General features: G+C 37.8%; 1 protein-coding gene across 4 annotated transcripts in view; it reads left to right on the forward strand.

Annotated features, from left to right (window-relative positions):
* The window catches only part of AGTPBP1 (ATP/GTP binding carboxypeptidase 1), a 76,697-nt gene extending 52,368 nt beyond the window's left edge, over nt 1–24,329 (forward strand). For 3 of the 4 annotated variants that reach the window (XM_030258859.4, XM_030258858.4, XM_072922688.1), the window contains one exon: nt 7,379–8,093. In XM_030258859.4, the coding sequence (XP_030114719.1) occupies nt 7,379–7,553 (175 nt within the window). In that variant the 3' untranslated portion in view covers nt 7,554–8,093. Of the gene's footprint in view, nt 1–7,378; nt 8,094–18,126 lie in introns of those variants that run through there. The other variant, XM_072922687.1, reaches the window with a different exon arrangement.
* Nucleotides 24,330–24,646: the final 317 nt, after the last annotated feature.

Genomic DNA, 24,646 nt, shown 5'->3' on the forward strand with positions numbered 1-24,646 from the left:
TGGGAAGGGAAAAACTTGATGAAAAATCCATTTCCTGCATTTAGTCTTACGCTTGAGAAAAAACATCAGACTGATGAGGCAAGAAGTGAGGGGTATATGCAGTGGGAGTGTGTACAAAGTGTACAGAGTCTTAGAAGGGATTTCTGTCTAGGCTGTCAGATAGAAACTGGTACTATTTTATTTCCCTCCCTCTTAATAACTCTTAAACTTTGCCCAGACATTTATATATTCCTAATATTCTTCACCTGGGACTAAAGGATTTTTTCTTCTTACTCCCCTGCATTGTTGAAGCTTTGCTTGGCCTTTCTTCTAGTACTTTAGGAGTACAGCTTTGTTAAAAAGAAGGCGTCTTATACTGCAACTTTTGTCCAGTCTGTCCCATGCCAAATATTGGAAGAAAAAGCTATTAAAAACCAGATTCAGAATTCCAATTGTGGGTCTGGTAGCAGCACCAGGCCCCTGCTCTGGCCTCAGTGAAAGTGATTGCTTTTAATTCTGTGTAGACTGTAGTATTCAGAGTACTGTTCATCTTCTCTATGGCAAAATAAGGAAACTAGTAATCAAGGAAAAAAGCCCTGAACAAATGAAAAAACCATAGGTGTGATGAACTGCTTATATGTTCTTCATTCCATTCTTTAAGTTTTCTTCTACTCTTGATGTTATGATCCAAATAACACTATGGGCCACAGTAAATGATTGATGAATCCCAGCTGATTTGATTCAGTTTTGAATTTTATAAAATGTGTTTCAGGGTGAGAACACATAGAACGTGTTGATGTAACTTGTGATTAAGCTCTGGAGTAAAATTTTGTAACTCTAAATGTGAAATTTTAAAAAAATAATTAAAGAGGATTTGAATGGCTTTGAAAAGAGTTGGATACATTCCATTGAGCCATGGAAATTCCCTTGAGAAAATATCCTTATTACTTCCAAAAACTACAGAGGTTAAGAGCAGCTAAACTGGACAGCACTTGTAGTTGCATGTGTGATGTTGCTTCCTGCAGCAGGATTGCTAATCTCCAGAAAAAAAATGTAGAAACTAAAAAGAATTTAAAGGGAAAGTATGGAGAATCAATTCCTTTGTGATACTTTGTAACTGTCTTTCTCATCTAAGATTCTTTTTTTTGCCTCCCATGACAAAGCAGTTTTAAAAGAAATCACTAGTAATTCAGAATTCTCTCCTTCCTTTCCCAGCTCCTCAGGTAGCTGCAGCTCTCCATACTTTGACAGGGAATATTTATTAATTTTTCATTCTGAAGTTGTAAAATGTATACACATCCCCTGGAGTGTTAGAAAACTGCTGAGTTCCATGGGGTTCAAATTGGTAATGGTTACATCTATCTTGGGGATTAATTTTTCTGTAATTGTGTCTTGTGGATAATTAAAAATCCCAAGTATATCTTTTATGGGACAATTAAAATATTATTTTGAAAAAAAATACCATATTTGTGAAAAGGTTTATTACATTTTAATACGTTTGGAGTATTAACATAAATGAAAAACACATACTAAAGTACTATTGTTTTAAAAAATAATAGTCATAGTATGGCTTGGATGGGAAGGGACATTAAAGATCATCTAGTTCCAACCTCCCCTGGCATGGACAAGGATGCAACCCATTAGATTAGGTTTCTCGCAGCCCCATCCAACCTGGCCTTGAACACTTCCAGGGATGGGGCATCCATAAGTTCTTTGGTCACCCTGTTCCAGTGCCTCACCACCCTCACAATAAATAATTTCTTTCTTTTATCTCATCTAAATCTCTTCTCTTTTAGTTTAATAGCATTACTTTTTGTAATATCCCTTTCTGCCTCTGTAGAAAGTCATCCTTCCTCTGTCTTGTAAGTCCTGTTTAGGTACTGGAAAACCACAGTGAGCAATCTTTGAAGCCTTCTGAAGACTGAAGAATTCTAGCTCTCTCAGCCTATCTTCGTAGGAGAAATGCTCCAGCCCTCTGAGCAGCTTAGTGGCCTCCTCAAAACTCACTCCAATAGGTCTATATAATTCTTGTGCTGGGGACCTCAGAGCTGGATGCAGCACTCCAGTTGGGATCTCACCAGAATAGAGCAGAGGGGCAGAATCCTCTCCCTCACTTTAGTGACCATGTAGGTCTGTATGCAGGTCAGGTCATGGTTGGCTTTCTGGGCTGCAAGCTCCCACTAGTGACTCATGTCCAGCTTTTCATCCACAGAGCTTTGCAGGGCTGCTCTCAATGGCTTATTTTCCCAGTCTGTGCTTATATTGCCCTGATCCAGTTACAGAGCCTTGCACTTGGAACTTTTCGGACTTCCTGTGGTTCTCTTGGGTCCAGTTCTTAAGCTTACTTGTTTGGATGGCATCCTGTCCTTCTGTTATATCAGCTGCACTGCTCACCTTTGTGTCATCTGCAAACTTGCTGCAGGAGCACTTGACTGTCAGTGTCATTGAGGAACATCTTAAAGCGCCCTGGTCCCAAAACAAAGCCCTAAGGAGCCCCACTTGTCACCAGCCTCCATGTGAACATGGAGTCTTCGACCAAAACTCTCTGGCTGCATCCATCCAGGCAATTCCTTGCCTATCAAACACTCCACTCATCAAAACCATGTCACTCCAATTTGGAGATAAGCATGTCATGTGGGACATTGAAGACCTTACAGAAGTCTAGGTTGATGACGTAAGCTGATCTTCCCATGTTGACTGTTGTAGTCATCCCATCATAGAAGGCCATCAGATGGGTAAAGCATGATTTGCTCATAGTCTCCAGGTATGGAGAGAACACTGTGTTCCTGTTCCCTTCAACATCTTTCCAAGGGACATGAAAATCCTTTTGATATTTCACACTCTCATAGTTGCAGCCTCATTCAACCCTACATGAAAGAGTAGGAGTTGTTGATAATCCTCTGGTTTTACCAGTCTTAGTAACCTCTTTGTGACATGATGAATGTGGCCCTCATAGATAGCAAATCTTGCTAGAGAGGCTGGAGGGTAAATAGTTGCTTCCATGTGTCTAGTGAAGATTCTCCAGTAATTATCATGCTTCATGCACTTTTGGTGGCACTTATTCTCATATGAATGGTTGATTGTACCAGTTTTGTAGCATTCTCCTTTTCTTGTTCTTGACTACTTATTGTGGAGTTTCCTCCCTCAAGTCTCATAGTGTCATATATACGTAGGGGCAATTCGGTAGCAGGGGTAGACTCTTTCTTTTGCTCCAAGCAGAGATGAGAGTCCAGTCTCCCTTGCCTTACAAATCAATCAGGCCTATCTCAGGGCTGGATGCTAATGTACCTTCTGTTCCCAAGGTCCTAAAGCAGCAACTCTTTGCCTGTGTCAGTGCATAATCCTATACCTCAGTCTCCTGCTTGGATTCCCAGATCGTATGCTGCCTGATGAGCTTCTCACACAACATGGCAACCTGCACAAAAGGCAGGTTATCTATCTGGGTACACTTGCACCCATGACACCTACCTCTGCCCTCAGGGCTTGGGGGCACTTTCAGATTACAGAGTTTCCTGCAGCTGAGGGTCCAGGTGCTTCTTTTAGTCTTCAGCAACTCTGTTTGGGTCCAGACAAATACCCAAGGTGGCTGTGGTCTCTCTTGGTTTTAGTCTGACAGCTGTGATGTGTAGATGCCATTTTTGTTACAGAAGAAGACTGCTTCCTCTTCCTCCCAAGTAGAATTAAGTGGCCTTTTCTGTGTGCCCTTCCTGGGGCCTGCCTGGAGAACTGCTGCGCCATGTCTTGACCATGGCACCACACCCTCGTCACTTGCACTCTCCGTGGCCATTTAAATCTGCTGGCAACAATCACACCATGTCAGCCTCACTTGGGAGAGGTGATGGTTACTGGTGGGTCTCTCAGCTCTTACTCATGTTTCTCTGACTGTGGAGGCTCTGCCCAGCTTGTTCTAGTGCTCAGCCCCCAGAACTTGCTGTGGCTGCCGCTCCTGTTGCTGCTACTGCTGCTGTGTGTACCTGGCTGATCTTAATAATTAAAGTATATTTTAATTAATAATTAAAATACATTTTAGAAAACTATTCTTCAAGTTCTTCATAAACTTCATAAATTTGAAGACCATAGTATTATATCAAGTGTATTAATCAGACATTTAGGAATTCATCTTTTTACCCATAAAATGTTAGGTGAGATATGCAGAACTTCAGAGTTTTATATAATATTCTCTTTCAACAGCCATGGCTTTAAAGAAAATACACAGATCATGGCATCCTTTACATTACAATACTGTAGGTGTGGAATAAACAACCTCTGCTAACCTGAGAAAAATAATAGTTTCCTTTTAAAAGAAAAAGCAGGAGGTGTAGGAGTAGAGGAAGAAGGATTATTGAGCAAGTTAATTAGAAAAAGCCCAAGGGAAAAGTTAGGAAATTAAAACCCATAGAATCAGCATGACAGCAGCTAAAAATATTTCACTACAAGATCCGCTGAGGGTGGGGAGCAGCAGGGAGGCAAATAAAGAATTTGATTAAACAGTAAGACATTTTTTCAGGTATTTATTTCTATATTTCTTGTGATCTAGCCTCAGTAAAACAGTGGAATAATAACTACACTTCTCAGATTCATGCTAACCTTTGGAACAGAGATTACTGAAAAGTTACATTTTCAAGGCCAACATTTGCTGCATCAAAAGACAACATCTCATGCGAAAGCAAATATATGAGTAATATGTGACACAGTTTGGATAGTTTTATGAGGAATGAAAACTTAGGAAAGGGAAAGTGGAAAAAATAACCTTAGTAAATATTATAGTATTATTTGAGTAATACATAATTGAGAAGTCATGGTGTGTTGCTCTGGATTGTAGTAGAAAGCAAAGACTACCAGGCACCAGATTTCAGAGTTTTAATTTTAAAGGTTTATGTAGCTTTTTAAGTAAGATCTGTTCTGTAAGATCTTTGATCTATTCTAATGATACTTCTCTTGAGTAGAGAAAATAACATATACTGTTGATTTTTGCTTTATTAAATGTGAAATATATGCCTCAGTTCTGGAGGTACATGTGCCAGAGCAAATGTCTAAAATGTGTTAGAGCAAACAGGTTGGCTTTTTATGACTGTTCACACTGGCTGAATTTTCAGAAGTTAGGGGCATGCCTACATGTTTACACATACATGAGTAGGTAAAATAAATGTATACAACTATAAAAAAAGTATATTGAATAAGTATACTTGTGTGTTTTTCAAGACAATATAACACAGGACATACTATATGTAATGACAAGACACTTTGAAGAGCTGAACTATGTGGTTTCCTTGTGTGTCCAATTCTGTGGTTTTTTTCCGTAAGGTAGGCTTTGTTGGTTGCTTTCTTTTAACAGGATAGACTATATTTGTTTAGTATCCAAATGACATTAACTAAAAAAAGTGGATAGAACTTTTCAGAGCTTTACTATAAGGAAGATGAATTTTTAGAAGTGATTACTCTAATGCTTTAAACATCCTGTTGTCACTGGTTGAATATTTCTCCTTGACATAGCTCATTGTAGTTGTCTGTCAGTGTTCAGAAATATTACATAATATTGGGTCAACATTCAGATTTAATGGCTCCATTTTCTGTGAATTACACAGTCTATTCTGTGTGGATTCAACTAGTGTGGAAGTGTGTATTCCTTGCATACAAAAATTAATTTATCAGTACCTGTGTTAAGTGATTAGAAGCACAAACTGACAAAAATCTGTAGACTTGTCAGAATATAATACATCTGGTGAAGTCCCTTTCATTTGTTTCTTTAAATAAATGAAACATTTAAACTTTTTATTTCCCGACTTCTTTTCTTAAAGGAATTCTTAGTAGGTGGTGACTTCCTAGGGCAGAAAGCATCACAGGATGAAAGAACAAAAATTTCGTATTCCTTTGATGGTTCTCCCACAGGTGCTTAATGCAAAACATGTATCCTTATTGTATGTTGGGTTTCCCACATGTGAAATGAAAGAGACTTCTTAGCAAAGATCACGGATATTTTCTTCACTCTTTGTCTCTCCTAAATGAAAACAATTTTGTTTTTAACACCCAGTTCATTAACCAGCAGTGGGCTATTGCCCTAGTTACATCTCAAATTACTTTAAAAGTATTTTGTTTTGTGGAGCTCTTTCTGTTTCGCATAGCTAATAGAGTACAGGCTTGTTTAGTGAGCCATGATAGAGATAGTTTTGAATGTAAATACTTTTTTTCCCCCTAAGCTAGGGAACAGTTTTTCTCCCAGTATTTGAATTAACTGTCAACAGTACAAAATGTTACAGTATGGCATGTCATTGAGGTTACAGGTAGGGGAAGAATACTGTGAAATTTATTTATATTGAATAGAGATAGTGTTTCAGATTTCAAGTGGTGCAGCTGAGCTCCTAACAGGTCTTTAGAAAGAAGCAGTGATTAGTCCTTTTAATTATAAAGCCACAGCCAAGCTAGGTTTTGTGTATCTTCAGAGAAAATAAATTAAAATTAATATGCAAGTATTTCTACAAGTTCTTTATGATGTTTCTCAATAAGGACATTCTCACTGTTTTGTATGAGCTCTGTATTATTTGATTATTAGTTAAAATGCATTACAAAACCTTTTTCAGGCTTAAAATGAACGTAAAAATACTTACTACATATTTAGGAGTACTTAGTGCTTTAAAGCAGATAGCTTTTTGATGTCCTGAGTAAAACTGGGTCTGGAAAACACTTTTCTGCCTCCTCCGTCATCCCTTCCTCTATTTTAGGGAGGTGAGAGGATCAGAAAGTTGTATTTTAACCTTTTTCCAGTTAACACTAAAGGTGTTAATCCTCTTATTCTTCAGTGCTATTAGATATGGGCATAGATCATTTTGTGGGCAGAGCATCAGTTCATTAAGTGCATTGCCTCAGAGTTGCAGTGCTTGACAAATTTTAAGCCTACAAATGTGTGAGAATCTGATGGGAGTTAAGTGACTAGTGTGGGAACTCAATTGCAGGTGTAACCATGACCCCTTGTTCTGTCATCTCTGCTATGTATAAATTAATTGGTTACAGTGCTTTTCAGTAAAGTGTGTGTTTCAATAAAATATAGTGGTTTGTTTATACCCTAAAGCAATGGCTGTGTCCTGAGTTAGCTGGATTCTTCTTCAGCCATTCCTGATACTGCTGTATTTACATTAAGTTCTTATGGGTCATTAGTGTAGCGGATTTGTCATGGCACATTTGTATAATGAGTTGTATATGACTAACTAATTAGTTAAAGGCATTACAAGCATGGGTTTGTCTCTCAGTTGTTTTACATGCAGCCCCATTTCAGGTAATCTGCCCCTTTCCTGAGGTAATTTTTGGATTACTGTATTTCAGGAAAAGGACAGGGCACATGGTGTGAATATGTTAATCCAAATGATACTTTTAATATGATTCATGGAGCTTCTTGTTTGTTTAGCCCCACTACATATGTTTTGGATGAAGATGAGCCTCGCTTCCTTGAAGAAGTTGATTACAGCGCAGAGAGTAATGATGAAGATGTTGAATTAGCTGATAATGCAGGTGATTATGAGGCAGCTAATCAAGATGATGGACTTTCAGACCCAGATTCAACAAGGATACTCTTTTCTTGAACCAGCTTTGCTGCCAGTAACAGAAAATAAAGTATCTTGTATTTCCAATCACATACTTGCTGTTTTCTACAAAGGGGATAAGCTTCAGTTAACACAAATAACTGGGGCCTGCATAGCTCAAGGAGAGTAAATATTTCTGATAAATTTGCATTTGTTTTATTTAAAGAGTTCTGTGTATTCTTTAAGCCCTAAATAGATAAATTTATTTACCATTTCCTTTTCTTCTAAATAATACTGCATGGCATTTTGTGTCCTTAAAGCCTAACTTCAGAGAATGGGATTATAATTTTTAGTGTGTCAGAGAAAAGAAAATAATTTTTTGTGGTACAGTTCTTTGAGTTGCATCCTGAAAAACACATATGTACAGATTTTCTAAATTAATTTGTGTATGTCTGTGTATATGCGCATGTGTATACTGAGGTGAAGAGGTTATTTTTTGACATTATTTCAATGATACTTGATTGTGTTTAAAACAATGTAGTGCCTGCTCTGAAACAATTCAGTAATTACTAAATTAAAAATGAGAACATGATGTATGAATTTTTGCACTTGTTTCTTGCTTCTTATGATCATGTGGTTTTGCCACAGTATTAAGTGAAAATTCTTACTAATGTCTGTTCAGAGTTCAGGAATTTTGCACAGTGACCAATGCAGCCTGTGTTTAGAAGAAGTTGACTCTTGTATAAATATAAAACTCACCCATAAGATAGGCATGATTTAATTTGAAGAAGTTTTCTTGTTAGATGTACTTGTCTACAGGAAGAGGTCAGGTATGTACACTCTATGTATATTCAGCTACAGAGCTGCTCCGTTTTTCTTCTTGAATATGCCCATAGTTTAAAAATGTTCACTTTACCGGAGGCACGTTAACTATAAGTTAACTATAACTTAATGCTTTAAGGGGGATAGTGCATTTCAGTTTAAACCTTTTTTGCCTGATTGCAACCTAGTGCTAACTCTGCTCTGATAAGGAGATTGGACTGTAACTTCCTGAGGTCTCTTCCAGGCTGAATAATTGTTCTGTGGTTCTGTATTCTTCATGTTTAAAGTCAAGGTCTCAGGTATGGTATTTATACTATAAATAAATATCTTTTTCTCCTACTATCTTCTAATTCTTATTGCCTCTTGCCTCTGCTTAAAATAAGATCTAAGAGAAATTAAGAGAATTCTAGTCCGTGGTTTACAAAATTGACATGTTTTGCAATGAAAAATACTTTTCAAAAATTATTTTTACTTGATGTGACCCAGTTGTGGCATTCATTTTTTTCTGCATGTGCAAGGGCTTTAAGAACACGAAGAATAACATTTCTAAGTTATACCAGGTTTTGAACTTATGAGGATTTTCTGTATGTTTGTTGTTCCAAATAAAACTGTATTTCAGAGGGGAAGGGTTGCTTCATTAAGAGGATTTAAAAAGACTAAAATTTATGAGAATTAACTGTATCAGTGTTTTTCAGCCAGGAGTTGGATTTGCACCAGGATCTTTCAAATTTAGTATTTTCAAATTCACTACTTTCAAATTCAGCATTGTTTGATAATGCCTGTCCATACTAAACTGATTCTGAAACTGGGAAAGGGGTTTTGATCCCATGTTATATGCACTGTATTTTTGTTTAAAGGCTTCAATTTATATTAATAAACATGCGGAGAGAGGTAGGGATGGAAAACATGGAAAAGTTGGAAACATTTAGAGTTTTGTTCCTTTATAGTTTTTTCTCTATAGTGAAAATTATCTTTCCTTGTGTTCTGTGAACTACATACTGTAAATAAGAAAACTGATTTATTGCTCTGTTAAAGAGGAGCCCTCTGCATTGAAAGTAGAGGAATTTGGGAACATGTCAAATGGAAGAATTAACCTTACCTCAGAATTTGAATTATTTTTCTGTCCAATGACAGCAGTGCAGAATGCCCATATTGCCCTGTCAGTCTTACACTATTTATCTGCATAAATAGATGTTCATCCTTAAGGGGTCGTACTTCAGTGAGAGTAGTTTTCATAAATAAAATTATTCATAAACACTTCCATTTAAATTTCAGAGAATGCAGGATGCCACATGTTTATTAACTATATTGTGCATGTCTTCTTAGGTTTCATTTGAATTTGTATTAATCTTGGAACACTATTTTTATACTACTGGCAAGACTAGAAATAGACTTCATCCATTTAGAAAGAATTGTGGCTTAGTAGTAAAAAATTGTCTTTTTCTCCTGAGTACGTATGTATATTTGTTCTTCTTATGACTCCTACAGCTTTTAATGTGTGCAAAAATAGAGTTATCAGCTATATAATGTCTCAGAATAACATGTTTATACATTAGATTGTAATGCAGTTATGTATTAGAAGTCACTTAGGTGTTAGATGTCATGTTGGCAGCTGTTGGTCTGAGCTTCTGCCAGTGGAATTCTAATGCAAGAGATGAAACTTTGTCCCTATCTTATACGTTGAAAATGCAAAGGTTGTTACCTCAAACATTTTCCAGTACTTGCCCTTTGAAATATAAAGTCTCCATTTGTGCTCACAGGAATTCCAGTTCAGGGGAAGAACGGCTGCAGTGAGAACTGCAAAATCCTGTTTATCTCTCCCCAGTACCTGCTGCCATTGTTGCAGTAGTGTTGGCAGACAGATGCTGGTGCCCCCATTTATGTGTTTTGGTGAGAAGTCTGGTGTTCAGCCAAAACAGGAACAGCTAACACTTGAGCACGCATTCCATTCTGTTACTGTGGCATACTGAAGAAATGGGCAGAATGATAGCACAGAATGGCAGCATCTTGGACTGTCACAAATCAGTCACAGAGCATGGTCTGTCCCAGACAGTCAGAATCTGTGGGTATTGGTGATTCCGAGATTGTAGAAAGTCTCTGTCTTTCTGCCCTGTTGCCAAAGAAGAAGCCATAATTTGTCTGTGCTGTTTTCAAGGTTGTTTATTCTTGCTTATCTCTAACATGTTCTGCTGCCCTGCCGCAGGTCTGTCCTGCAGGGCAGCGTGTGGGGCTCTGCTCTCAGTGGGATGTTACAAACATTATATACCAGAAACTACCTGTGCTGTATTTACAATAACGTGCCAATATCTATCATCTACGTTAAACAGCGTGTCCCCAGCCTAAACCAATAGAAAAATGCTAACACCACAGTGAAACATGGAGGGCATGAAGAAGGAGGAAAAGGACAAGACACACCCAATTTCCTCCATCTTGTCCCCTCTGAACCCCTAATCTAAAAACCTAAAATTTTACTTTTGCACCCGTGCCACACTTAATTATTACTCTTATCAAACACTCAAAGCTTGTAATTCATCCTGTAAGATTGAAAACTCCTCTCCATGGACAGAGATCACAGACAGTGTCTCTCGGGGCTCTGTACAGGGGGGTTCCTGACCCCTGCCAGGGTCCCAGACCTGCCAGAGCAGCCAGAGGGAAGCTCTGGATTCCCACACCAGACAATTGACTGTCTTTATTCTATGCATTGGCATTTCAATGTGGCTTTGGTTTTAAATGATGGTGTTTGCTCTAAGCAAGACTGGTTCTGTATAGGCAAAGAAGATCCCTAGATCTTCCTCCAGTAATAACAACGAATAAGATTATAAAAAATAATTACATTTGTATTATTTACTGTCTTGCTTCTAAGTAATTTCTGGACAATTAATTACTCTATTCCCTTTCCAGAAATTATTCAAGTTGCATCACAAATTTTGTACTGTGTCTTCACTGGTGACATCCCCTTGGGTAATGTAACTTAAAGCAATTTGTGCCAAAATCTTGCCTGGCCATTTTGCAAGGTGGATATCTTTATCAGCCTGACTTACCAGGGAGTTTGATTTGAATCTCAAATAAGACTGCAGAAGCAGAAAACACTGTTCACAAAATGCAAAAATACAAGGTTTCTGATAATTTCTGTTGTAATGCTGTGATAGATATAATAGTTGCAGTGCTAGTGTGCATGCCCCAAATACCAATACTTACTAATAAAAATGCATAATAAAGGATTAATTACAAGCTTTTGCTTCCCTATTATTCATTAGTGATAATTAAGGATTCCCTATCCTAGCATTTGCACCTATGTTCTTACCTGTAAGGACAGCAGTGTGCATAGCATTTTAAAAATCATATTTTCTTTTCTGTGAAATTAAACTCAGTGTGCTACAGGCTTCAAGTAGTATTTGCATATTAATTGACTGAATTATAACTATCTGAAAATTTTTGAGATTCAGCAGTATTTGTAAAAGTTAAGAAGACTGGATGAACCACAGTGAAGATTTTTGCAGAGCTCACAGAAGAGCCTTCTGGTGAGACTTTTTCCCTCCCACGCAGTTAACAGGATATTAATCTGATCTAGGAAAGGCACAAGATTATTTGTCAATAAGTCATCCCTTTACAATTCAACTCAGACTGCAGTTGAGTTATTTTTACTATATACGTTTTTGTAGCAGCAATTTTAAAATTTCAGCAATTTTTTGAGGGAAAGCTCAAGATAAAATGAGATAATCTAGTTTTATGCAGCTGTCTGAAAAGAGAAGTGACTACTAGAAATCATCAATGTAACTTTTGTAAACACATTTGCAATTTATTTAACTATAGCTGTCATGTTTCTTTAAGTTGAACAGCTTCACAAGCTTTGTTGTCCAAATGATTTTAAAGATCTACAATAGTCACAGTGTCAGATTAGTCTTAGGATATTTTTCTTTTATCAGTGTTCCTAGGGTCATCAGGATGCCAGCCATTTAAGATGTGAGCTCACATCTTGTTTGCTTAAGTAATCTAACTAGGCTGATTTAAAGGTGGGCTTTAAGTACAAAATGCCAAAGAGCTGTGACACTCAGTAAAAAATACATTGTCTTGGCTGTTTTTAACAGTATCATATAAAGAACTTGTCTAGTCCCTAAATGATACTTCATAACTATGAAAGACACTCACTTATTCCTTGTTATTAGAAAAAGTTAGGTGCTGTATTTCTTTTTGCCTTTTTTAAAACAAACCACAAAGAAAGAAACCAAATAGCCCAACCAAAATTGTTAGTATTGTTAGTACACTCGGTACAGCTCTTATTAGAGCTCTTGTACAGCTTTTGAAGCAAAGAGTCATTGGCACAAAATATGGTTTTATCATCAAACGAAATGATGCACTGTAGGTTTTGCTGATCCAAATTATATGGTTATGAAATGACAGCCAGATTCCGCCTCTTGTCTTTGTAACATTCTTACCACAAGATGTTTGTGCTTAGAGTGTGCCCTTCTTACTGGCATGGGGTTATTTCTCATGCAGCTTTTTTCATGGTAGATTGGAAGAATATATACTAGCAACACCTCATTGTTGCATAACTACTGTCAATTTGCACTGGGTGAATGCTAAATAATAAAAGAATTTGACTAACAAAACTCCACAATAGTACTTCCATACATTAAATGCTGCTGTTAACATAGGGAGGGAATATTCACTTTAAATAACCTGAGATAGGACTTTTCTTTACACTGTCCCTTCAGACACATAACAAATTACTGTGATAGCATAAAATGCTCTTAGCTGAGAGCATTGCATTCATGCTTATTTGGTTCCCAAAAGAAAATGGGCATGAAAAGATTTCATTACAAACAAGACATGAAGCACAGTGTAAGGAAGACAAATAATATTTAATACTTTGTATAGTATTTGCTTAATGATACTTACATGGTATTTACATAAACCTTAACAATAGTCCAGCTGACCCTTCAGATTAAAATGGTTTGGCTGTGTATTTTATGAAGACAAACTGAGATGTGCTGCACAAGCCTTCAGCCAACAGGCTGCCTTAATACTTAGCCTTGATCATCATCTCACACAGTTTAGTGCTTTATACTGCCAAATGAAAAGTCCTCAACTGGGTCAGACAGTATTCCAAAATAATAAATGCTTTGGGTTTTTGTCCTGTGAAGATTGTTGCAAAATTTTCAGTTTCTCTGCAACAATTATCTTCCTCTTCTGGCTTTTGTGTAATCACAAAAGACATAAGTCCATTTTAAAAGTACATTGTGGTTGTGTACACTTTTACACCTGTTCAGTTAAATCCATGTCTGCTCTAGGTCACTTTCCTCTTCTGATGCATCCAGTCTAGTCAAGTAAGACCTTTAGCTTAAGTGATGAGCCAGTGATGTCATCCTCTTCTTTTGAGTCTGACCTCACTGTTGACAAAAGCTTTCTCTTATGAATCTCATCAGTCAGTATTGCTTGAAAATGCTGCTATTATCACATGTACACCTGACTGTGTTCCAGAATGAAAGGAGGCTCTCCAGATCATCTGTTTTAAATACAGTAGCTCATTTGTCATTATGTCATGTACTTGTTCTTTTTGTCCAAAGACAAAATGGTTAGAACATAAGTATTTTGGAAGAATAATTTTTCAGACCTATGAGTGAATTCAGAGACATATTAACTCTAAAAATTCCTTCATGCTAAGGACCTGACCCCAAAATCTAATAGGGAGATGGATCACATCTGATGTACTCATGCAGGGGGCCTCCTGGTCAGCTAATTCTATAAGGAAGACAAGTCATTCCCTCTCATGCAGCTTCCTGTGCTGAGGAATAAATGCTGTCAGTCACAGCAGAGGAAGAGGTCTTCATCTTGACATCGTTCACCTCGCTCTGTCTGCCTCACAAACTAGAGATTGGTGGACACATTCTCTTTTGCCTCTCAGCTGTGCTCTATGGTAGAGTAAGAGGGACAGAAAGATAAATTACAACTACTGATTGTTAAGGATCACATCGACTAGTGCTTAAGAAGATCCATGCTCCTCCATGACTTGTCCAGCAGGGCAAGGTGGCTATGGGGTGAAGTCCCCTGTCAATGAAAGAAAATGTAGTAAGATAAACACAGAACCTTTTGGTTTGTGGATGTGAACAGTGAAGGCAAATGGGTCCTGAGTAATAACTTGGCCACCTGTGAAACTTCCTTCCCACAATCTTTGGATAAGCTCCCACCATGCCATAGCAAGAGGCCCTAATGGGACACTGCTTGCTGACCTGGGGCCTGGCTGCTGGCATAGCTGTGGGAACATCCCCACAGTGGTACGAAAGGTAATGCTGGAGGTGTAAGCAGGGGTGTCAAGATGGGATCATTCACCAATCAAGGATTCAAGAAAGAAAACACCAGCATAGAAATCTTAGGGAAGACCAGGGAGCAGCTGGATAGGAGCCACTGGCTGAGCCATTGGCACCAATTATGTGCCAGTGGGTGGGAGGTGTCTCTCTGTCAGGCTGAACATTGCATGGAAACCAGTGCCCACTTCTTGGAGTGATCAGCAGACTTGGACTTTGAATAGCAGATCACAGCATCCCAGCGGCCTTTTGTCCATGATAACCAGTGAGTAAAAACAGAATCGTAGAATTCTTTCACTGGTAAAAGACATCTAAGATCTTTGAGTCCAGCCATTAACCTAACTGTGCCAAGTACACCACTAGATCATGTCCCTAGGCTTCTGAACACTTTAAAAATTGCTCCAAGGATAGTAAATCAAGCACCTTCCTGGGCAGATAGTTCCAATACTTGATAATCCCCTTGGTGAAAAAAATCTTTACTAGTATCCTGTCTAAAAACTCCCCTGGTGCAACTTGAGGTAATTTCCTCTTGTCCTGTCACTTTTTACTTATGAAAATACATTGACCCCCACCAGGCTACAACCTTCTTTCAGGTGTTTGAAACCAGGATCTTACTACAATATCATCCTTGTTAAATTTAGTTATTCACATCCTAAGCCTTTATGTTCACCCTCAGTAGGTGCTCATACAAATGTAATAACATAATTGGAGTCCAACAACAACATTTTAGAATATTTTTCCAATTTGAGGGTGGAAATAATGTGTTTGAGATCCCAGCTTTATGTGTGGGAAGCCTTATGTGTTGATGGAGCTGGGTTTGCAGGAAGAGACATTTAAGCCAAATGTGTCTGCTGGAGACTGATTAAGTCTCAAGAAATTTGAAAAGATATTTTTGAATTCCCAAAAGAAAGGTTTGATATGTTTCTAAGTCCTAAGGATTTAAACTATTCCAAAGGAGGAAGAGAAGAGGTTATGGTATGGCAAAGTAAGGATATGGAAAAGGGATTTCAGAAGCTTATATGTACTTATTTTTAATGCATAAAAACAAGAGGGAGATGGGGACATGACACAGTTCAGGTAAAACAAATTCAGTAAGATTTCTGTGATCACTAAAACTCTGTTTCTAAAACTCAGTTACTCAGAGAATTTTTAAGCTAATTAAATTTTTGTATTGTCTTGATTGGAATAAAGAAATTTCCTGGTATTCAGGGAGAAGAAGTAGTACAATACTGTTTCCTCAAAAGACCACTTACCACTTCAAGTACAGCATGAACCCTAGTTTGTTCTGTTTTCTTCTTTTTAGTGACATCCTTGAAAGCTTCTTTCATAATGTAGGTAAATGCGCTTTCCAGATCGAGGTTTGTAAGATGGGACGGGAATTTATATTAAATCATTTCAGGATAAAAAATATTGATTACTATAATAAAAGCTATGATGACTGGTAGTACAGTTAGAATGCAATGACTGTAGTATTATATATGTAAAATATTCACATGTCCACATGATGCCAGTTATTAAAATAATCCCCTTAGGAATTATAAAACCATGACAAATCAGCCCACATGGCATTCTGTGGAGTGTAGCATGTTTCAAAGCTGCAAGACTGTTCTGAGGAGAATCTATGTCTTATTTTATACAGCGTTCCTGTTTATGCATCTGAAATTTCATTATTTTTACCATATACCTGGCTGCCAGTAAATATGTTATAAGAAAATAAACAGCAGAAGGGTGCACAGCAGTGCCATGAAAGTGCTGGAGGAGAAAGCCATTTTTGTGGACAAGATTCCAAGTAGCACTGAGTGGCAACTAAAGGTCATATTTATATTGTGTTTCCCTGGCGACTCTCCTTTTGAAAGGGTGGTTTAATGATGAGGCAAGCCTCGGTCTAATGGAGTGGTGAAGGAGGTGTCTTGCAACAAGTACTGAAGATCAAATGCCAGCAGGAATCATTAATACGTAACCTTCTTTCTCTCTGGTTTTAATTTACTCTGTTGCATTGAACAGCTAGCAATTGACCCATAAATCAGGTGATATCAGAGGTATCTATATGATAGCAAAAATATCCAGTGTGTTTCTTTATACTGACACAATTTCCATGTTAATATATTTCTTTTGTCACACCTAGAAAAGGTATAGGACCTGTGCTACTGAACCAGGGAGAGTTTGTAACCTCACTCTACCATTAGCAAGTGTCGACAGATCTAGGAAAGATATGAGGAGCCATTTAACCTAGCCACGATATAAATACCCCTAGCAGAAACAGATGGTTTAAAAACCTGCAGCAAAGGAAGCTTGTTTTGTTTCCCTTCATTAAATGACCATATTTACTAAGTGTATGCAGATGCTGCTGTTTTCAGTATTTTTAATATCTTCACTTAAATTAAGTGTTGTGGCAGTTTTATCCCAGTGGAAGTCCTATGCTACAGTTTTTCTGTTCTATTAAATATTCTCTTTGCTGTCTCTGAGATTATAGGTGCCCACAATCCTCTTGTATTTTTAGGGGGAAAGGGTACAGACAAAAGCCAGTGAAAACCCGTGGTGCCTGTTAAGACTTAATCAGTGTGCTAGTGAGGCATTACAGTATTATTGTGAGGTCAACATTAACAGGTCGCAATCTAAACAAAGGAAAGGCAGAACAGAAACCCTCCATTACTTTGACCTTGTTAAATAAAAATACAGCGGTGAATGTCACTGTATTAAAAAAAAAAAAAAAAAAAAAAAAAGTTTCCAAGAATCCTGCAAGGAACTGGAGGATTTTGGTTTCAGAATAACTTGAATAGTGTGAAGTTAAGAACGCAGGAGATCCTGCACTGAACAATAGGTACAAAACAGCATACCAAATACACTCATTAAGTATACTGAGTCTCTTTCATGCAGTGAACAAGGTACAGATGTAAGGGGAAAAAGTTTATACCTAAAGATTGCATCATACTTTATAAGAATATGAGGCCTGAAGAGAGTCTGTACAATTTTCAAGTTGTTAAATGCAGCTTTACACTAATGCAATTTTTTTAATGGAGCACACAGTCCAGTCTTTCACTGCACTCTAAGAACCAATAAATGCTGCTTCAGTCTCACTATCTTCAAATGATTTCATCAAGTTACGTGTGTTGAAAAAAGAAGAAAAAATCTGAGAAGAGCTTTTTCATCTCTGTACTAATATATGTAGAGCACACTGACATTTTGACAGGATAACTGTAAAAATCTATTAATTTATTTACATAATAAGAAAGCTCAACATTCCCTAAGATTTCCCCCTACAAGAATTCAAACTCCTTTTTTTTATCTTGTGCTTATTTTGAAATGAAAGAATGCAAATTAATCATGTTTATAGCAGAATGAGAAATAGTAACATTAAAAAATGAACTTACCTCCAGTGTTAGATCCTCCACTTCTTCAGAATATAAATTGCTTTTATTTTAAGTTTTTTAAAACGGCTGATATTCATGCATTTGTTTGCTCTTTATGTTAAGGCAAAAAGGGATAATTGTTCTTCTGTTCTACAGACCTTGGGAGACACAAAGTTCCAAAAAGAAGAAAGAGGATTGCAAATTTGAAGTCTGTGATGTTTGGGATCATAACAGAAATTATGAAGGCAAGTCTCTTTAATGTCACAAAGAGATTGAAAAAAGATATCGTTCACGTCCTCATTAGAAATGGACCAAAGAAAGAAATAATTTTGGAATGTTTGTAATGTAAACATGCGAAATAAAATTTCTGTCGGCCATTTATTTTTTCCCTACAGCAATTGCTAAAAATTGCCAGAGAAATGCAGAAGATATATGAATATGAAATATATATATATTTCATATTCATATATCATATATTCATATAGCATTTTGGTGATTCAGAAAAAAAAAAAAAAAGAATAATTAGTAGCTTTATAAGAAAAATCTACAACAATTTCTGTCCTCAACTTTCCTCAGTGTTGCAGGGAGTACAACACCCTGTTAAATGTGTTCTGAGTGGAAACAGAATAAATCGTTTGCCCTAAGTTTAGGTCCTGGCCAGAACATTAAAAATTCTGTTTTAAAAAACTGTTCTTGCTTTACTTATGCTGTCTTCCAAGACCTAATGGATTTTAATATGGGGATTAAACTAAAAGAGAGGAAGATTTAGAATAGATGATAGAAAGAAAATCTTTATTGTGAGGGTGGTGAGGCACTGGAACAGGATGCTGAGAGAGGTTGTGGACTCCCCATCCTTTGAATTGTTTGAGGCTAGGCTGTGATGAAGCTTTGAGCAACCTGATCTCCCCATGGCAGGGGGTTTGGAACTTCATCATCTTTAAGGCTTTTTCCAACCCAAACCATGCAATGATAATACCAACAACCTAATATAAAAGGTGGGAATTGAAATAATGGAATTTGTGAAATTATCAGCCTGTGTTTCAGAAGGTTCACTTGATCAAGTTTCCTCCTTTAAGATATTTAATTTAGTTTATATATTGAAAAAAAAAAAAAAGAAAAAAAGAAAGGAGATTACCTTGTTTGAAAGATGGCAGTCATGCTATGAGCTTGTTTTCACAGCCTTGCTCTCCTCTGCAGACCTTGAACACACACTGTGTACCATGCCATCCCTCCTGGGAGAGGACACAGCAGCTGTGCTCTGTGATGTGCAGGGACACAGCACAGCAGGCAAGTGCTGTCTGCCCACAGACAGGTCCAATGCACAGCAATCTGGATGTGTGGAGAGAGAGAAGTATTGGGAAAGCATATTCTGGGGGCTGGGACAGGATAGGAACCTTGAGATGGCAAGGTTCCCATGCCAAGGCCAGAGGCAGTCACAGGTAGCCCCAGGTGTGCAGCTGGAATGGGTGGGAGAGTGGAATGGGGTGGGTCTCTGTGGGCCCACAAAAGCAGCAAGGGCAGGCCAGGCACCACCACTCTGGTGCTGCACAGAGGAACTGGAGAAGAATTCACAAGGCGCAGGATCTTTCTGGAGACCCCACAATGCATGACAACAGCCTCACTCTGCGGAATCTCGTAAGTTCATACCACACGCCTCAGGCTAAGGAAGAATTCATATTCACTCTCATGCAACATGCTTCAGCATTCTGACGCAAAAATTACCTGTCTGGGTGGATCAGTGTGTCTTCTCTTTCCTTTATGCTTGTGTAATATGAGAAGCCAATATTCTCTGACACATGCACACCTTTAAAAAAGTACTGAACTCTTGAGGCCTTATTGTAGAGAAGAATGGGGAGAAGAGAGAAGCAGATGAGGCATATTCTAGGCCTGAAACAACTGTTTTAAAACTTGGTTCTCACTTTGTTTGCTCTGTTCTCATCTGGCTTACTACCACGGGGAAAGAGGGGTAAGATTTAAAGTTCACATGATGTTTAGCTCTGTTTCTTTTTTTTTGTTTCCTCTAGATTGGAGGATTCTCATTAAATAAATTAACTAATTTTCATCTGAGAGAAGTCAAGAATTATGCTGTTGTTTGGGAGCATAACCCCACTGATGATTCTGATTTGCCACAAGAAACTTTCCCTCGAAGGGGCAAGGCCTTTTTGCCTGTAGTAGTCTAGCAGACATTGCTGTTCTCAAAAAAGAACAATGTTATGTTTCAGTTTTGTGCTTATGTTTCAAAACCATGAGCTGAATTAAGGGATTGCATGACTGGCTGTGCAATTACAGTGTTGATTACCATCTGACATTTCGGCAAATCACTACCCCTTTTGATGTTTCTCTATCAGCTCATTAACTGAACCCAATGATTCATTCTCTTAGCTATGCAAATCCAGCTGGAAAAGCTGCAAGACTGAGGAACAGGTTAAAATTTGTGTGATTATAACTATAGCCTGTGAGTCAAAATTTATCCCTTGAACTATTTTGTTTATTTTACAGCAAATGAAAGGCAAACATTCTCTCAAATCCTTGGGGGAAAAGTGCCTATGGCTTGCATATGTGCAATGATTAACTACCTGTTCAGAGACCAACAGAAGCTGTTTCCTCTCCCCATGTTCACAAAGGCAAGTCAAGAGTCTGCAGCCTTTAAATTTTCCTAAAAGCAGTTTCTTGATCTGTCTACGGCATATGCTTGTCCACCTGAGGCCAGACAATGTCCGTTATGAGTTCCTGTCTTTTGGTTGGGCTTTTATGAAAACCATAGAACAAACAGCAGTAGTCAAATGCTCATTGATCCTTTGCTATGGATATGATTCTGACACTGTTCCCCAAACCAAAGAATCATTAGTGTTGGTTATTGTTGTGTTAAAACGCCAGTATTAACCTTGTTCTGACTCAGGACTGCTGATCTTGGCAACCAAGAAAACTTGAAAAATATGTGCAGCCTCTATTTTTGTGCAGGTGAATTTGGACATGCACAGAGGTGAGAACAGACAATAAAAAGAGCATCTGGCATATAAAACATCCCAGCTGGCTATCAATCTACCTGACACATTCACCAGCACAAAAGCACGAGCTCTTGTCACATAACCTTTTCAGTCAGATGTCCCTCCATTTTTCTCTCTTTTTAGTTAATATCATGCATTAATCACTGCCTATTTTAAATAAATAGAAGCAAGTAGTGGAGCATGTACTTACTTAGGAAAGCAAATACAAATAGTTTTAAGACTTGCAACTGTATATACAAGAGAAAGCAGAAAGAAAATTAAGTCATAACTGCAAAGAGAAGCTGACATCCCTTTAACTGCAGCTGTGTGACTTTCTTCACCATGTTCTTCTGAGAAGATTTAGTCTGTTTTACCAAATTAGTGGACAAAAAAAAAAATATCCTTCTGTGCAAGTACTCTGTTTTAAAATGTTGCTGAGAAGTATCTCAAGATATCCCAAGCAGTACATTTTTTTGACTCCACAATTTTTATAGATACCAAGTTTCACTGCAGGCTCCTATTACTCTGTGCTTCAAGCATATTCACAGAAGCAGCATTTTAAGTCAGTGGGATGGCTCACAGGCCTAGACTAACATACAAATTTGATTTGATGAGATACAGTCATAAATAACATCTTTGCAGAACTTTATAAATAAAGCAGAAAAATTTAAAATCACAGGTGTTTGCATCTAACATAAAAATAATCATCTTATCACATTAACACAGTGTTTCTAGGATATTTATGTTCCTTTATCTGTGTGTTTGCAGCCATGGATTGAAATCCACTTCACTCCTTCACAGGACAGATACCTTGAACAGCAGAAAATGGACTTGGCGACAGACTTTCTAATAGGCAGCAAATGTTACAAATTTAACAGCAAATGTTGAAAATAACTCTGATGAAAAAAAATTTTGTGGTAATCGAAATGAGATGCCAAGAATCTGGAGAAAATTTTAAAAGTAAGGCAGAAACTAAATGACCCATCCTTGACTTGTTCAACAGGTTAATGGAATTTCCCCCCCCTTTTTTCATGAGAACTGGTGTCAATACTGAGTATTTCTGTAAAATGTTGTTTTAACAATTGATAACTTCGGGGTGGGGAAACACAGTAAATTTCTGATCATCTCTGAACAGTTTGATCTGCACATGGGAAGTAAAAGCTTGTGGGATGCCATGTAAGTTTACATCAGCTAAAAGAAGATTTTTGATTCAGGTGTGGTTTGAAGAGAATCTTTGGTCCAGCTTTTATTTTACTAATTATTTTACTTAATTGCTAGTTAATTCATGTTGATTTTCTATTCATTCTTCTCAATTGTAATACTGAGTAGCTTTTTAGGCCAAGGAAAGTTTGTTTGCCAATGCTGTAAAACAGCTACAGTTTTTCCTATGCAAGTGAGCTGTATCTGTGCAGGGAAGCAGTACAACATCCTTCACTACAAATCAATAATGTCATATTGTTATGTTAGCTGTCACCTTTCCACAAGCTCCAGCAAACCAGAAGAAGCTGTATGGGTAGTTCAAGGATTTGTTAATGGACTAAGCCCCTTTTTATATAGCTTAAGCCCCTTTCTATATAGCTCATTGGTTTGGACAGCTGGCTCTTTCCAGGAATTATATGTAAATTGATATGACAAATTGGCTTGCTTGTAATCCCCTTCTGGAAAGCAAATTGGTAGTCTCAAGTCAAAAGCCAGTTTGAAGGGCTGCAGTAACAAAATCCACCAGACAAACAACAATACCCTGGCACCTGCATCTAAGAGAGCTGCAAGCAGGCCAGAGGACCCACCACTTGAATGAGGGGGCCCCACTTTCCTGGTGAGCTACTGCTAATGAGGCTGTCTTGGGAGATGCACTGGCTGCACGGCAGCACTGCCATAACAAGGATGTCTGTAGCAAAGGAAAGCAAAGTCCAAGAGTCCTCCAGGAAGGTGCTGTGGCAGCTGTCCCCATGGAGATTGAGGGAGAGCCAGATGAAGTACCCCTGGGGTCATCTTGGATGGTGCGGGAAGCTGAAAGTTTTGGGAGCTGCTCTGCCTTTCTCTCACAAAAATTGATAGGAGAAGCAGAGAAACATCCCATGCCTGAAATGTGAGGCTCTAGGGGAAGTTTGAGGGTTTGTTTTTTCCATAAAACTAAAGTGATGTTCACCCAGACATGGCACAATTTATTTAACTTCCTCCCTGCTAAATGTTGACTTTTGCTCTTTTAAACTATTTTGGTTGTTGGGTGGTTTGTTTGTTTGTTTGTTTGTTTGCTGGTTTTTTTTGGTTTTTTTAACCTCCTCAGTTAGAAGTTGTGCAAAATGAATCTATGACTGCTGCATGGCATTGAGGCAAATGCATAGTTTTCTACTTCCTTCTTGTTCCAAAGCATGTAGGAGGATTTTTTGTATTCATGTCCTCCAACAATCTTTCTAAGTATGTAGTACTAATCCAGAAGGCTAGCTTGGAAAATTTCTTACTGAAAGGTAAAAACTGTAGAATGTCCTGTATAGCTGAAAGCAAATGTTTATAACAAAAATAATTCAATAAACTTAATTCTCTATGTTGTGGCCCTTGGAGGTTCAGCAGCAATGCAGTCCTCATATAATACTCCATCCTGTTCCTGGGCAACTTGGAGAAGAAATCGTAGATACAATGTTACAGTTGTCTGCATATCTCACTTCAAACAGCCACAAATTAATCTCTAGGATTATGCCTGGGAATTAAACAAGGTAATTAGTTCTCATCTCCATCTCTGTTGGAAGTTGCATGTTCTTAAGTGCTTAGTTTATCCTCCTGTTTATCATAACTGCACTCTGAGTGCTGTGAGGATGTTATCTTCACATGGCAGAAGGAGAATGGGGTCCTTATGTCTACCACAGAAACCTGTGCATGATCCCTCTTATTTATGGGCGGAACACAAGTTGCAGCCTGGTCTCAGATGCCTTAAGGGAAAAACCAGGAATCTGAATCGAAAGGAGACATTCAAGAAAAAAAGTGTTTTAAGGACCTTGTTGCAAGGTAAAAGGCAAAACTATTTGATTCAGAAATTGGAGCTTTACTGAGGTCTGCAACAGTGTACTCAATGAACTGGCCTTCATAAAACAGGCAATACACTTCTGGACTGTTAACTGTAATGTATTTCTTGTGAATCTATGGCTGCAACACTTATTCTGCTCTTTATTAACCTAGAGGTGAGTGAGAAGTTTTTGGTGGGTTCTGTGTGTGCTTTTCCCCAGAATGCAGATAAAATTACTTTTATTTTTGTTCTGAATGAGATGCACCACAGTTTTCCAAATGTTTGACATTTTTCTTCTGTCAAAAAAACATTATTTAAGTTGTTCTAGCCATGAATAGAAATATTGACAATAAAACACTTTTCACTGAAAACTGTCCATCAAAGTGAATCCAAAATCCTTATCCATATATCCTGTAGTTTGTATTGATTAACGGAGAATATTTGGACCCAAATTCCCTAATGCAACCCACATATTTTTAGGTTTTTTGAAAAAGTTGTTATTTGCAAACTAACACTTCAAGCTATATTTCTATAGTGCCATGCATGAGAACTTCCTATTTAATTTGCTATGTTAATTGTGTGGCTAATTTTCTACATTAAATATGACAGTAACTGTAGTATGTGATTGGTTTCTGTATTTCTGATGGTGATACTGGAGTAAAAATCCCTGTGTACCTGTTGGAAGAAG

Source organism: Taeniopygia guttata, chromosome Z (genome assembly GCF_048771995.1).
Source record: "Taeniopygia guttata chromosome Z, bTaeGut7.mat, whole genome shotgun sequence".
Lineage (NCBI taxonomy): Eukaryota > Metazoa > Chordata > Aves > Passeriformes > Estrildidae > Taeniopygia > Taeniopygia guttata.